This window comes from Typopeltis vanoorti, chromosome 13, assembly GCF_054136105.1.
Source record: "Typopeltis vanoorti isolate ZY-2024b chromosome 13, IOZ_Tvanoo_1.0, whole genome shotgun sequence".
NCBI lineage: Eukaryota > Metazoa > Arthropoda > Arachnida > Uropygi > Thelyphonidae > Typopeltis > Typopeltis vanoorti.
In genome coordinates, this window is record NC_143561.1 from 4997981 (window position 1) to 5015294 (window position 17314).

The following is a 17314-nucleotide window of genomic DNA, read 5'->3' on the forward strand; positions in this document are numbered from 1 at the left end:
GGCATGATTTACCAACTCCTTGAGTGTTGATGCTAGGTGAGAATTGGGGCTGTCTATACCTTCAACTATCTGCTAGAGTGGTACGTTCTGTTTGTATATCTTTGGTAAACTGTAAATTCTTGGGAAATGAGTGTAGTGCAGAAGTAATTTTTTAAATGTCTTTGGACCAAGAAGTGACTGATTTAAGTAGCTTTTCCATTTTCTTTTTTATTCAGTTGGTTGGGTTATTCAATTGGTTAACAAGTTGATGGTGCTGTTGTCTGAGACTATTAGATTCATTTTTTCTAAATATGTTGTTCAGTTTAAAATAACTATAGCATTGCCTTTATCAGTTCTAGTGATTACGATGTCCGGATTTAATTTTAGCAATTTCAAAGCAATTCGGATTTGGTTTGGTTTTGCTAAGGTAGCTAGCTCATAAGATTACTTGGCTGTTGAAGACCACACTAACGAGTAGTGATAAGGAAGTTGTTTTTTTCTCTTTTTAAGGCCTTGATATGTCTACATCTGGATTCCTGTGATCAGGTCTGGTTCTCCTGGGTTTCTTGGGAATGAGGAAGTGGTGGAGAGGATTCAGTAGCAAGCAACCAAGATGGTGAATGGTCTGTGTAATGTTCCATATGAGGATAGATTGAGGGTCTGTGGATTGCAGAAGTTGGTTGGTAGTCAAAAAAGTGGGGATATGATGGAAACATTTAAGTTACTTAAAGGATTTTATAGGATTGATGCAGGGGAAATGTTTCAGCAATTGGCTAGAGTATACAGAACAAGAGCTCATTCCTGGAAGTGGAGTAAATACGTGGTTAGTTGGGTTGTGGGGATTAGATTTTTGCATGAGTTACCAGTGTCAGCTATGAGCAATTTGTCTGTTAATGTGTTCAAGGAAAGGTATAATAGATTGTGCTGTCTGGGTCTCCCATAATGAGTTTGGACTTTGTGGAGGTGCTTGTACAATAATAATAATAATATATAGAGGCAGTTGTTTTCACATCAGCTGGATTGCCTCATTATTTCACAATGCACTGCACACTTCCTTTTGTTGGATGAGATATTACCTTGCTTTGTGGAAGGATGAAATGCAATGCTAATAATATGATGATACACCATTTGCTACTCATGTATTTAAATATGACATATGCCAGTGATTTAACTCTCGGTGTATTGGATCTAACTTATTTCCATAATGAATGGCAATATACATGTCTGAAATAAAGCTTGCTGTGCATTTTGGGTTACTGAAGTAATTTGATATGAATTCGAGATTGAAGAAAATGCCTGTGGAATGGAGGGAAAGTACTCTTGTTCCTATTCACAAAGGCAAAGGGGATGCACAAGACTATGAATTACAGAAGAATAAAGTTGATGTCCCACACAATGAAAATCCTAGAAAGGTTTCTTGATGGAAGACTGAGGGAGGAATTGGAGATTGCAGAGGAGCAATTTGGCTTCATGCCTAGTTGATTGATGATGGATACTGTCTTTGGGTTATGGCATATGATAGAAAAGTTTCACGAGAAACAACAGGAGCTACATATGGTGTTTATTGATCTGGAGAAGGCATACCATAGAGTAGAAATATATACACGTTTACACAAGAATAATATTTAATTTGCCAAATATTTTGGTCTGAATATTACTGACCATCTTCAGTGGCTACATAGGAATAGTTTTAAAAAACAAGGTGGAATACGAACAATTGATCATTCACACATAAAACAAGCCGCATGGTGTCATATCGCTAAGTATTAGAATTACAAACCTGAGAAATTTGGATTAGCTCAGCATGGATTAGAAACAAGCTACAACATCCTTTGGTCCAAGACTCTCCTCCTACACAGATGTTGCTACAAATTTGAACGTTTAACATCCTAACTTGAATCATAATGTTAGATCCTGAATGAAGGAATCTTGCAAAGAAATCATTCATTCAGGATTTAACATGATAAATATTACTAATTAAGGAGATACCTGCACATCAGCTAATAATTATGAGAAATTTCTTTATGTTATGTGATAACGTGTAGTCCATATGTGCCATATATTGAAATTTATTCCTGTATAACTGAAATGAAAAGCAGAGAATTTTGTGTCAGAATCTAGTACATTATGAAATTTCCAGAAAGATAATAAGTAGTAATCCGGAATAATCGTGTATAATGTGTACGAGTCGAGAGTAGCGATGGAGGCTGTACCTACACGGAAAGTGACATCATAACGACTACCTGGAATAGGGTAACCTAACAGATTAGGGAGAGTATAGGATCACCCAAGGGGCATGAACGATGGGGTACGTGGGTAAAAAAAAAAAAAAAAAACATCGAATAGAGGGCGCCCGAAAGGGTGAATAAAAGACGATGCACACCATATTACAGGGCTTTTTCTTCTTCCGGTTTCTGGATTCCAGTTTTAGGATTTTTGTTGGGGATTCGTGAGAGAGCAGTGGGTCGGCTACAGTGATGTCGGATGACGAGGGCCATGTTTGAGGATTTCCAAGTGAAGCTGATCGTGTTACAATGGCCTATGCAGAATTGAGCCTTCGAATAAAGTCCCATCAAGGAGAACAGAGAAAATTTCCTGCGGAACGGTAGACAGCACGCCACAGTCTGGAAATGATTCAAAGAAAAGCATAGTGCATCGCCAGGCGCAAAGACGGCTGATAACTATACAGTAAGGTAATCCAGATCTACATGAGATGGCGCCATGAAATCAGAAAGTATCAGGTAATGTAAAGAATTTCATTCTATGTTAAAAATCGCTTAGAAGAATAAGAAATTTGTGTATACTGTAAACTAAGGACACTAATAGAGGACTTTTAAGAGGGAATTTGATTGAATTATTTAAGCCCCCATGGAATAAAGAAGAATTGTTGATAGGCAGTATTTTGATTGAGAATGGCTAGGCTTGACTAATGAAATTTAGAATTAAGATGGTTATTGATAGAGTATTAATGAAAGTGTTCAATGCGTGTTCTGTGAATAACCTGTGAAAGGAATTATATCCTAGTAGTGTTATGCTTACACTTAATCTTATCCTTTCGTAATTAAAGGATTTAGCCTACTCAAATTCATTGTTGTGATTTAGTATGAACCGTAACTTAGAGTGAGTTTTGTTCTATTGGGTATTTGAATTTTCTTAACTGTAAATGTTTTGTGCTTTTCCAATAAACATGTTTTGCACCTTATACCTGAGTTTATGCCTGATTACAAATTCAAACCACCACTTATGAAATAGAACCTTTTGGCAGGAAGGAATTAGATATTATTGCTTAAGTGAGATTCAGGTCACGACTGCTAACTGAATCTGCACGGCACTAGCGTAAGATTAATTATTGTGTGTATCTCTTGAATTTAGAATTGTTTCCCTGAACAAGAGTCTCTTCTGTTATAGGATATTGGCTGGCGCAGCATAAAATAAATTTTGCCAATATCCGAAAAGGAAATAGTACTGAATTAATATTTTAAAGGCACAACAGTAGATAGAAAGCGGGCTATTTAGAGGTAGAATAAGGTATAATATAGAGAAAAGTAACGATGTAACAGTAATGACTGTATATCTATATCAAAAATTTGGGAAAGTTTAATCAGGATAACACTTTTTTTTTTAATGTAAATTTCCCATAGTCTAATGTTATTTAAGATTATTACATGAATTTCTGAATTAATATCTTTAATTATGACTTTAAAAATGTTTACTTTTCTAATAGTTAGCGATATGACATCACACGGCTCGTTCTATGTGTGAATGATCAGTTGTTCGTATTCCACTTTGTTTTTTTTAAAACTATTCCTATGTAGCCACAGAAGATGGTCTGTAATATTCATAGAGAAATATTTGGCAAATTAAACATTATTCTTGTTTAAACGTGTATATATTTCTAATCATTATGTCACAAGTATCGTTAAAGAATCAAATACCACTTGGTGCCAAGAAGTATGGAGGTGTGTGAGTGAGAAGGTACTGGAGAAATATGTCAGGTTGGTGCAGGAGAAGTACAGAGATGTGAAGATGACTTCGGACTTGCTTGGGAGAGACAGAAAGCTTTCAAGTGACAGTTGGTTTGTATCAAGGATCAGCATTAAGTCCATTCCTGTTTAATATTGTGATGGAGGTGATGATGGAAGAGGTGAGAGAAGATGTGCCTTGGACAGTGTTGTATGCAGATGATTATCATGTTGTGTGCAGAATCAAGAGAAGAAGTGGCAGGTAAACTGGAAAGATGGAGGAGAGTACTGGAAGAGAGAGGTGTGAAGCTGAGCAAACGTAAGACAGTACATGTGTTGCAAATTGGATGGCAGCCAAGAGACAAATCTGGAGCTGGAAGGAAGTGTCATCAGGAAGGTTAGCATCTTTAGGTACTTAGGTTCAACAGTGAAAGAGATGGAGAGGCTGAGAAGGAAGTGGGATGCAGGATACAAGCTGAATAGAGGAAACTGGAGAGAGATGGCTGGAATTATGTGATAAGAGGGTGTCGTCAATTTAAAGGGAAAAATCTTCAGAACAGTGGTGCGACCAGCTTTGATGTATGCTGTGGAAACTGTGGCCCTGAGGAAAAATAACATCAGCAGGATGGAGGTAGCAGAGATGAGAATGCTTAGGTGGATGTGCAGCGTGACCAGAAAAAATCATCTGAGAAATGACTATGTAAGGGGAACGGTGAAAGTCACAAACTTAGGAGTGAAGATACAGGAGGCAAGGTTGATGGTTTGGTCATGTGATGAGGAGGGAGGATGAGTATATGGGAAGAAAGGTCATGCAAATGGATGTGCAGGGGGGGGAGTGGGGGTGGCCAAAGAAGAGATTGGGGGAGCTGGTAAAGGAGGACCTTTGCTTTATGTGGACAATGTTATACTTCTAAATAAAACTGCTACAAGTTTGCAAGATTCCCTGACTAAATTGAATGACTGTTGTAATAGATATTGTATGAAGGTGAGCATTAAAAAGACAAAGACAATGAAAATAGGTAGAATAGTTGAAAATGTCAACTGCGTTATGAATGGAGAACCTGTGGAACAAGTAAAGCATTTCAGCTACTTAGGCACGATTTTTAGTGAAGATGGTAAATTAAAAATGGAAATAGACAACAGAATCAACAAAGCTGGTATGGTAGGAAGTCAATTTAATAAATTCATATGGAATAAGAGAGAAATTAGTCAGAACACTAAATTAGCTTTATACAAGACAGTGTTCAAACCAGTTTTAACTTATGGATCTGAGAGCTGGATCAGAAGTAAAACGCTTGACCAAAGACTAGAGACCACAGATATGAGAGTCCTGAGAAATATTACAGGTGTGAACAGATGGTGTCAATGGCAATATCATATTAAAAACGAGGATATTAGGATAGAACTTGACATTGTCAAGTTCTATCCTAACCAGGAATGCATTAGCAGAGCTAATCTCAGGTGGTATGGTCACTTAAACAGAATGGGTGAGGAAAGATTAGCAAAACAAGTGTTCTCTGCCCCGGTTGGCAGGAAATCGACCCAGAGGATGACGAAGATATAGCTGGATTGATATGGTACAAAAAGTGCCTTAGAATAGAAATATAAGATATGATAACATTGGAGTCTTGACAGGTAACAGACTGATTTGGAAGAAAATTGTAGATAGGAAGCTAGTAATTATTTAAATTTTTCGTGTAGTACTATCATATCCTGTACACTCCTTGAGGGTACATGTCAGGAAATTGATAATGATGATGATAAATGTATGTGGTTTATATGAGCATACCCAGTTATATATAGTGCAAATCATTATGATTATTTTACGGCATCTCCGTGGAGTCCGGAGATTCATTGTCCCACAATGAATCTCCGGACTAAAATAAGAGCTTTATCGAAATAATAAGCAAGGCATTTTTTTAAAAAATACAATTCATCATAATTATTACATTTTGAGAAGCAACAGAGTCAGGATACTTCTGGTAACTCCTCTACAACATTTGTGTAAGAAAGACAGGCAAAATAACATTTCAAAATAAGGACTTGTTGCTTCTGGGAAAGTACCGTTTCTTTCCTCATAAACAAAACGATGCATTGTATGCACAATACCTGACATGTGGTGGATAGATTACACGATAATGTCCAATAGTCCTATGGTGCCATCTATAGGTGAAACAGCTAAATGGAATTGAAATACTTTGATATGCAAGATATTTGGATCATCCTATATGTGCATATATATGTGTAATGTTTTTTATGGAGCAAAATGGAAATTAATGCTCTGACTTGGAAATACGTCTTTAAAGGAACGAATAAATTGTTCTAATCTGGATCGATGAAAAATTCACAATAACAAAGAAATTTCTATTCAGGATTATCAATTCAAGCAATTAGGGGGGGGGGGGGAAGAAGTCCCATATGAATTGTTCTGAGGGGATCTCTTATTGTAGTTCAAAACCATTTTAATCCCTGGTTTGTTATGAAAACATATAAAATATATATATATACACACAAGGGTGGTATGAAATGTTTTCGGCCTCGACCATAATATGGCAACATTATCAGCAAGATTATTATTATTATTTTTTTTTTTTTCTAAGTTGGTTCATCTATCATAAGCAACCATATGAAATTGCAAGTCATTCTATCAAGCAGCTTGTTTTTTATTCAGCTGTCTGAAGCAAAAGTGTTGTCTGTATCCCTTGAAATGGATAAAATTGAGTATTGTGCGGTTATAAAATTCTTTGTAAAAGAAGGTTTAACACCAAAAGAAGTTTATAAAGTTTATGGGCACTCTTCTCCTTCATTTTCGACAATTAAGAAATGGGCTGCCGAGTTTAAACATGGCCGTACCAGCCTTGAAGATGATCCACGTGAAGGATGCCCAAAAAGTGTAACAACTCCAGAAATCATTGATCAAGTGCACAATATGGTATTGGATGACTGGCGAGTCAGATTGCGTGAAATTGCTGAGACTATAGGCATTTTAAATGAACGTGTAGGCTTTATTTTGCATGAAGAATTGTAAATGAAAAAGCTTTGCACAAGATGGGTGCCACGCTTGCTCACAGCAGATTAAAAAATGCTCACACATGAAAATCTCTGAGCAGTGCTTGGAACATTTTAACAAGAATAAAATGATTTTGTGCATTATTACTATGGACGAGACTTGGATTCATCATTACACACCATAATCCAAACAGCACTCAAAACAGTGGACAGAAGCCGGTTGTTCAGTGCCAAAGAAGACAAAGTCTGTTCCATCAGCAGGAGAGGTCATGGTATCGATGTTTTGGGATGCTAAAGGCATTTTGTTTATTAATTATCTTCGAAAGGGTAAAACAATAACCGGGGAATATTATTCCGATCTTTTAACCAGAGTAGATGAAAAAATTCGTGAGAAAAGACCCAGTTTGCGAATAAAAAAATCATATTTCATCAGGACAATGCATCTGCCCACAAAGGTGTTTTGGCAATGAGAAAATTAAGAGATGATCTGCACTATCAATTGTTGGAACATCCACCCTTTTCCCCAGATTTGGCTCCCTCTGACTTCTATCTCTTCCCAAAACTAAAACTCTTCCTCGCTGGTCAGCATTTTTCTTTGAATCAAGAAGTGATTGCAACTGTAAAGGGGTATTTTGCACATCTTACTGAGAACCACTAAAGGGATGGCACTGGAGCATCGGTGGAATAAATGTCTTAGTCTTAAGGGAGATTATGTTGAAAAATAAAAATAATTTTGAAAATTATACTGACACACACTCCTCCTTAAGGCCTTGTTTGTTTTCTGAAGGGGAATTTTGTGTTTACGTATTGCAAATGTGTTCTATGGGGATGAGATCTGGGAAGAGTGTTGGACACTCGATTTGAATAACATCCTCAGTCTCCAGAAATATCTCCACTGCTGGGTTGATGTCAGTCCTTGTAGAGCTTTCTTTTAACTTTCTTCCTGAGGATGCCGCTGGGATGATTGGCAGGATCACCTCCAAACAAGAAACAGACATTTGGAATCAGACTCGGTGACTTAAATTTTGCAGACTTACATTCCCTGTATACCACTTTTTGATATCTGTCAGTAACTTTCTACATCTATCTCTCATCCTGAGAATTTTCTTTAATATGGTCAAAGCACCTTTTGGTAAAATACTTATAAGCTCTGTATTACTTAACCTTGGTATTTCTAAGTCTGGCTCCCACTGATGAGACCTCAATAAAAGTCGAAACCGGTCTGGGTAGTGGCCCCTTGCCTTTAATGCATAGCATCATACATCTCCTCAAGGAGATGGTCTTTGCATTAAGGGTAAATATTAAGAATAGTGATCAGAGCTTATTCCGACTTTACCACAAGTTACCTCGACTTGTTCGACTTTACTGGTCACTTAGACTTGCATTATGTGCAGGCGCAAACTTGACTTATTTGTCTGTTTGCTTACTTGGGAAATGGAGTAAAAACCAGGTTTAAAATAGCTTGGTATCTTTAACAATTATAAATTCGTCTTTTCATTGTTAAGCCGAGAACTTTTCAGACCACCCTCATATATATATATATATATATATGAAATTGTCAAGAAATCTCCAAGGAAACAAAACAACATTCTCCTATTCCTGCACATAGGTAGATATATTATATGTTTTAAACATGTAACACAACTGTATAAGACAATGAAAACTTGAATAACAAATTTAATCTTATTTATCTTTGAAGGAATCTGATGGCAGTGACAGCAGGAGAAGTTCTCGAAGACTAAGTCGCCATAAAGAGTTAGTATGATTATTTTACAGAATTTCAGGTTCTCCTTTTTAAGTTAATAAAAAGTAAATTAACTTAAAATGACCTCATACTTTAAGAAAAACCATTGCCCCCCCCCCCCCCCTCAATGCTCATATCTCTTTCTGGTATTATTTTCATTCTCTCGTTGTGGATGCATGTCTCACAATACAGTCACATGAAATATTATGCACATATAAGTGTGTGTGTGTGTGTAATATTTTCATTCACTATCTATTTCCATTATATGCCAATGCACATTAATGTAGTTATATATCCAGCTTCCTTCCTCGCATTAAGTGAGTTGTCTCGACATCATACATATGCAATATTTTTGTTATTTCATATTTCTTTTTCAGATTAATTGATGGGGGGGGGGGGGGGGGGGGCTGTATTACCAGTTCTTGTGAGTTCCATTCAAGCAAATCACCCAAAGCACCTGGAATTGAAATACCCATTCTGTAACAACGATGGATTTTATCTAATTAAACAACTGACTAAACTTTTCTATAATATTCTTTTCACCAAAATTATCCCAAATGTAAAAAAAGATAATGATCAGAATATGTAATAATTATAAATGAGTACTCTTCTTTTGCCACGCTTCAAAATCTTTGGAAAAATAATGCAGAATTTTCTAAATAACTGATAAACAGCTAACAGAAGAAGAATAAGTTTTCATTCAAAACAAATGAAAATAATCAAGTACTGTTGACAACAAGCTAATAATGGCATGCTTTGCACAATAGTTACATCAGGAAATTCAAGGAAGCTTCCGAAATTTTATGCACCACTACCCAGCATAACAAAAATGAAGGTCTTTTATATTAAACCATGTCTGGCCTTCATTCATTCTACAATTAAAAGCATGTGGAATTAGGATATGACAAACATTATTCATTTTATCTTAACAAAACTGAATGATATAACTTATTTGCAAATATTGGTTAAAATATCCAGCATCTATGTGCTTTCACCATTGTGTGAATTTTGTCAATCTTCTCTGATTATAATATCATAATCTTTTTTTATATGTATTTTTTATTTATTTATTATTATTTTTTTTTTAAAGAAGTGTGTGTCATGAGGAATGCAAAACTAAGGAGGTTTATTCAGGAACAGCTTCAAAATGAATGTATGGCACCAAAGTTGATATAAAACATGAGCTCAGGCCAAATGGGACATGTGAAGATTATATTTTTACTCTAAAACAAATAGTCGAGAAATCATGGAAATATAAAAAGCGCCTGTGTTTAAGTTTGGTAGGTTGAAAATGCTTGTGATAAGGTATAGGAGAAAAGCTCTTCAAAATACTACAGTTACATAATGTCAATGAAACAATGTTTAACATATAAGTTGTAAGTCAACATTTATAATTGAAGATTATACAAGAAGATGGTTTGATGTAAAACAAGGTGTGAGGCAAGGGCACATGTTCTCATAATCATCATCATCTGACCAAATAACAAATATGAAAAAAAAAATGAAAAGAAATAGCATTAAACATGCATATCAGTAGGAGATATCAAACACAACTCTTTACTTTAGTAGGGATATCAGTGCCCTTCTGATTTTTTTGATGCGATTCCTACCCATAAATTGTTTATATAAACCTATAGTATGTTTGTACCATAGGTGGTCTAAGGATTTTTATTAATTTTATATTTTTTTTTGTATTTTATTTATTTTTTATATAGCCTGGAAACCCAGCTCTAAAAACTCGATATGGAAATTTTATCAAGCCACCACAGGCTTCCAGTAAGTGAGGTATTGGTCTCATACAGATGCCGAAATTTACCCCAATTCCCACATTACCCCACTAAAGCATCCATGCCCAGATCAGGATTTTAACTTGTAATCTTTAGAGAGCAGATACTGTAACCACTTGGACGAATAGGCTGCCATTTCATTGCTGAATTACATAATATTCACTAGACAGATAATGTTATTCATGCTTAAATAAATCCACTATAGGTGTCTTCTTCTTTCTGTTAAATTAAATTGAATAACTAATGTAACAAGTTTGTTACAAAAATTAACAATTAAAGAAAGATTTTAGTAGAAATTATCTACTACTAGTGGAGAACTTATAGTAAAGCATTTCTAGTAATTAGACACAGTTTTTCTGAAGGTGATAAATTAAATGTGGAAATAAATAATATAATTACCAGACTGGTATGGCTTTAAATAAATTGATGTGGAATAATAAATAAATTTACTGATTTTAAGTTATGGTTTTGAAAGTTAGCAAGAAGTAAAATGTAACATAATGAAACATATTTGTGTTGATATACAGTGAGTGCAGTTATGAATAACCACCAACAACGTGGAGAAATAAAACATTTCATGAAAAACTAGACACAAATATGAGAGTTCTGAGGAAAACCAAGCAAGTTAACCTGTGGCAGCAATGGCAGAATTGTTTGAAGAAATTAGAAAGGAAATTGACTTCATTAGTTTTAAAAATGTATGTATGAACAGAGCTAATCTAAGTTGGTATCATCACTTAAACAGAATGGCAAGTGTTTGGTACCTGGATAGATGAAAAAGGGCCCAGAGTAAGGCCACAATCTGACAATATTGAGACTTAGTTTTAGAGGGACCTGTGGCATAGTATAATTATTAAAAACAATACGTCAGTCCACAAATAACTTTAATTAATAAATAAGGTAGATATTTCGTACTAAAAATAATAGTACATCGTCAGTGTTACAAACAGATAGGAATAGAATACAAGTAACAAACATTTGGTGGATCACCTATTAAAATACAATGTTGTCGTGAGCTAGGAAATGAAAGAAATTAATAAATAATTAATATTTAAGATAATTAGTTTTTTAATGATTACATAACATAAAAGTCTCCCAGATCTTCAAGAGAGAGAGGCAATCATTTCGATTTAAATTTGGTCAGTGTAAAAAAAAAAAAGCCTCACAACTTTCTTCAAATATGAACGCCTCTTTAAAGAGAGTTGTGAAGCTTTTTTACGCTGACCGAATTTAAATCGAAATGATTGCCTCTCTCTCTCGTAATGTACTACGTTTATTATAATTCATATATCATTTCTGTTTCATTTCAATATTCTTAGATACCTGTTTATATTTTAATTAATGAGTTACAGCTGATAACTGAATGATATAAGGATTTTGAATATTCAAGTATCTTTAGCAGACTGACACCTTGCTATAAGAAATTTAGTAATGAAACTGTATGTCTGCTCTCATTTCTTTGCATCTCATGGATTATTCCACATATTTAATTAAAAATCTTGTTGAATTATAGGTGCGGCATCTATAATTCAACAAACTGCCATGGAGCCAGATAATGAAAACATTGTCAATGTACCTAAGTCAGACTTTGGGTTTTAAAATAAAAGAATCTAGGAGATGTTACTCAAAAGTTTCCATATAAAAGTTAGCAATTGGGGGAATAATAGCGAACCATGGTTGTTTCTTCTTTTTGCAGGTAAAAAAGTGTTTTGCCACACAAAATAACTAGAACGCAGTATGGGCAAAGAGCATCATGATATCAGGCAGGAATTTGTGCTGTAAAAGGAGAATTGTGTCATTGATTGAGACATTTATGAACAGGGCAGGGATGTCGAAATGGACTAATAAATCATTTTTATCAAGTGTAATGTCTTTAATTTTGCTCACAAGTGTTGTGTGTTTTTTATATAGGAGGGGAAACGACCTACCAACTCCTTTAGTGTGGATGCTAGTTTCTTGGCTAGATGATAATTGGTGCTTTCGATACCTTCATCTATCGGCTGAAGTGGTAAACCGTAAATTTTCAGTGAACGAGCATACTGTGGAAGTAGTTTTTTAATTGTATCTTCGTGCCAGGAAGTGAATTATTTAAGTATTTTATTGTTTTCTTTTTAATCCAATTAGTAGTATATTTCACAAATTTATACATGCTGTTATCTGAGACTAATTGATTCATTTTTTGTGGGTAAGTTTGTATGGTTTAAAATAACCACGGCGCTGCCTTTATCGGCTCTAGTAATTACAATGTTCTGACTTTAAAGATTTCACATTCAGTTTTGGTGAGGTTGCTAGTTATTGCTTTAGCGTTATTTAAAATGTTGGAGGCTTCTGATTGTATTTTATCAGCTATTGTAGTAGGTTGAAATCTTATGCTTCTTTTAATATGTTTAAAAAAAAAACTGTAAGTACTAGAGCTCTAAGGACTAATTACTAGAGCTGATAAAAGCAATGCCACAGTTATTTAAACTGTATAAGTTACAGAAAAAACGAATCACTCTCAGATAACAACACCTATAAACTTGTGAAATATAACCCTACAAATATACTGTCCATGTACTGCATTCTGGTTATTTTGTGTGCGGCAAAATACTTTTTACCTGCAAAAAGAAGTCACAGGCGCTGCATCATTCTACCCCACCCGACCCCATTGCTAACTTTTATATGAAAACTTTTGAGCAAAGTTCTCTAGATTTTTTTTTTACTTTAAAAACCAAAGTCTGACTGAGGTATACATTGACGATGTTTTCGTTATCTGGCCCCATGGTCGCCAGATATTAGACACTTTCCTCAGACACCTAAACAAAAACAACACAAACGCATACAATTGAAATTGAAATTTCCACTGTTGAAAGTCAGAACACACTTCCATTTCTTGATACACTTGTCACACGTCTTCCCTCTAGCACTCTTTCCTTCACTGTTTACCGTACGCCTACACTTGCTAGCCAATATATACACATAAACTCTTACCACTATCCATCAAAAAAACTAGGTGTTATTAACACTAAAAAACAGGGCTTTAAAGATTTGCTCCAATCAGCAAGCACTTAAGCAAGAATTAAAAATTATTGGCAATACCTACATAAAAAAATAGCTACAACAAAAATACTGTCAACAAATTTCTTCACAAGACTGCACCTAATAATAAAATTAAACTAATTTACAATAAAACTGTAGCCATTCCACACATTAAAGAGATATCAGATAAAATAAACAGAATTCTATAGAAATACAACCTTAATCCCACATTTAAACCTCCTCCCAAATTAAAGAACTTATTCAACTCCTCCAAGGATCCACTGGCCCACCTGGAGTATACTGTATTCAGTTTACCTATAATTTGCCTTATATAGGTGAAACTGGAAAGAATATTCCTATCAGAAAATAAGATATAGCTTCAATGTAGTTTTTCCCACTAGTCAAACAATAATGTGATCAACCATTATTCTACTGGCCTGACCTAGAGGTCAGGCCAGTAGAATAATGGTTGATCACATTATTGTTTTGTTGGCATACTTGAACACAAATGCCACATTAATACCTTCACTATGGTAAAACAGACCTATCAGACCATGCACTCCAAACATGCCACAGAGTTGACTGGAAAGGCACCAAAACCTGGTTTGAAAAAAAATTAAAAGAAGCTTGTGAAATGCTGAAACATCATCCAAATCTGAACAAAAATGATGAATTAATTATTCCAAGAATGTGGAGGATCCATCTTCAATTTGTATAACAACCAAAACAAACCCAAACAGAAGAAAATTTCAATACGAGAGGACTTTAGAAATTGTTCAATGTAGTTCCTTTTTTATTTTATTTTATATATATATATATATATATTATTATTATTATTTTCAAAAAATTATTTATTATATTTTATATATATATATATATATATATATATATATATATATATATATATGTGAAAAAAAATATAGATTTAATGACTATAAAACCGAGATAACATATAAAGATTTTAATGATAAATAGTACTAGTTTCGGCATATAGCAGCCTTCTTCAGGTATTTATAAAGGAATACTTTATAAATACCTTTCAAAGGCCTGGCAATGGGCAATCCTTTGTCCCCAGTGCTAGCTGACATCTTCCTTGAAGATTTTGAAAAGAAAGCCATATCTTCCTTCTCATTTAAACCAAAAGTTTGGAAAAGATATGTTGATGATATATTCATTATTTGGAATCACGGGCACACATCTCTCACAGATTTTCTTCGTCATCTAAACATCCAACATCCTAATATAAAATTTACTGCTGATCTAGAAAATAATAACTCCTTACCTTTCTTGGATGTTATGCTTACACGATGCTCTGAAAGATTAAAAATCTCTATGTACAGAAAACCTACGCATACCAATAGATATCTGCATAATCTTTCTCATCATTTTCCACCACAAAAACTTGGAACTATATCTACCTTAGGACACAGAGCACGTTCTCTCTTAAATGATCAAGATGAACTACAAAAAGAAATGAATCACCTCACTCTTATTTTTAAACAAAATGGATACTCTGAAAAAACAATTAAGAAATTTCTTCTGGATCCTCCTAGGCAGTGCACAACAGAGACTATTAATTTTAAAGGTAGCATCTCCATTCCATACATTAGCACAGTCTCCAAAAAAATAGCTAAAGTCCTTAAAAAATATAATATCAGAACCTTCTTCACCACACTTCCTAAAATCCGTTCTCTAATCAGCCATCCAAAACCTACTCATCACAACCTTAAGTACCCTGGAGTATATAAATTGTGGTGCGATTGCAATATCCCATACTTTGGACAAACAAACAAATCTATTGAACAACAGATAGAAGAGCATAAGAGAGACATCTCTTATAAAAGATCTCATGCAACTGCGTTATCCAGTCATGTTCTTTTTTCAAATAATCCTAATGATGACCAACAAAGCTACTCCGTTTTCTGGAACAGATCAGAAAATATCTTTCGCTGTGATGATGAGTTTGAGAGGAAAATTGTAGAATCAAGGGAAATCCTGCTGAACCCGGTCCACTTAAACAACAATTTAAGTTATAACATCCCAGATAGCCATGCTGCAGTTATTCAATATTGGCGTTCATGTGAACCTGCACACACAATTGCAATAAACAATGGCACGCCAGTTGTAACAACTTGAAAAAATACAACGTTTTTATGTATCGATTATGTGAGGCAATTTGTACCTGTAATTTCCAGTTTGTTTAGATAATTCAATGTTTATTAGTATTCCTTTATAAATACCTGAAGAAGGCTGCTATATGCCGAAACTAGTAGTATTTATCATTAAAATCTTTATATGTTATCTCAGTTTTACAGTCATTAAATCTATATTTTTTTCAAATGTACAACAAACGAGTAAAAGCTGATCACCACACACATATATATATATATATATATATATCTGTGTTTGTACTCCAGATGGTGACTTTAATATGAAGGTCGAAATGTCGGGAAATTATATTAACACAGTTGTAGTTTTTAACAATTTTATAGGAATGAAATTAATGTATTCTTTTGTTCTGAATTATGTGCTCACGCCATGATCACAAAATCAAATTCCGATCAGCCATTCAAAATTAATTTTTCTAGTAGATCACAGTTATTTATGGTTTCAATGTGCATGAAAATGACTGTACACATTATTAATGTGTATGGCACAATTGTGCATACATAACATTTGTAGGATATTAGAAACTAGAAAATTTGAATAGGTGATTTTATGTTTAACTAGTGCAGTCACGACTGTAAATTACTCTATTTATTAAATTTTAATATATGTGCAAAATATTTTTACTGTCCTTTATATTTCATTTGAAGTAAAGGATTTTTTCTTGTAGTAGTTCAGACTGGCATGGTAGTGATGATAGTGACAGCGATGCAGATAATATCACGACTAGAAGACAATCTCACTCTTCAGGATCTGCTAGTAACATCAAAAAGACCCGAACAAGTAGTCATCCAACAAACCGGTTAAGGTCATCTAACAGTAATCACCCTGTTAGGAAAAAAAAGAAAATCTCAAGTTCTTCTGATGATGAAAATGATTTTGAATCAGATAGTGATAAAAAAATAAACCTCCGAAGAAAGAAGAAGAAAATAAGGTAATTAAACTTGCTGAATATAGCCTTAATATACTATCATTAACTATCCTGAATCAATTAGATGAAAGTACAGGGGGGGGGGATCCTCGACATGCATCGTTTCGACTTTACGGCAGTAATCCCATAAATAATTTAAAAAATAAATTTCGACTTGAAGCAGCGCGACGTAAGACTCAAACGTTGCAGCCGAACTTGTTTGTGAGTGTGGTGGAAGAATATGCCGTTACACGGGATTTGTTTGGGAGAGGTGGCGTCACTTAGATCCCAGCATACACTCTTTGGGTACCGCATGCTTTGTTTACATCTGTGCTCTCACTTTTGTGACTTTTTACCCTTCAATATGGCTCCCAAACGTAAGGCAGACTCTTCCAATGGCAGTGTGTCGAAGAAAAGGAAAGTCATTATGTTAGAAGTGAAATTAAACAATATTAAAAGGGCAAAAAAGGAAGAAACGGCGACGAATATCGGCCGTGCGTTGAACTTAAGTCGTACTACAGTCGGGACTATTATCAAGGATAAAGTTCACATCCTTGAACACGTGAAAGGATTGGCTAATGCTGCTGGCGACTTAAAACTGAAGCCCTTGTTGGTCTATCAGGCTAAAAATCCAAGGGCACTAAAGGGCATTTGGAAGGATCAACTGCCTGTCATCTGGAAGTCCAATAAGAAGGCATGAGTGACACTTCAAATCTTCGAGGACTGGTTTACCAACCAT

The 17314-nt window shown here is 34.7% G+C and overlaps 1 protein-coding gene across 2 annotated transcripts in view; it reads left to right on the plus strand.

Annotated features, from left to right (window-relative positions):
• The window catches only part of Chd1 (chromodomain-helicase-DNA-binding protein 1), a 557090-nt gene that overhangs the window by 86000 nt on the left and 453776 nt on the right, over positions 1 to 17314 (plus strand). For both annotated transcript variants that reach the window (XM_090402402.1, XM_090402403.1), the window contains exons 5-6: positions 8650 to 8705; positions 16336 to 16599. In XM_090402402.1, the coding sequence (XP_090258528.1) occupies positions 8650 to 8705; positions 16336 to 16599 (320 nt within the window). The remainder of the gene's footprint in view (positions 1 to 8649; positions 8706 to 16335; positions 16600 to 17314) is intronic.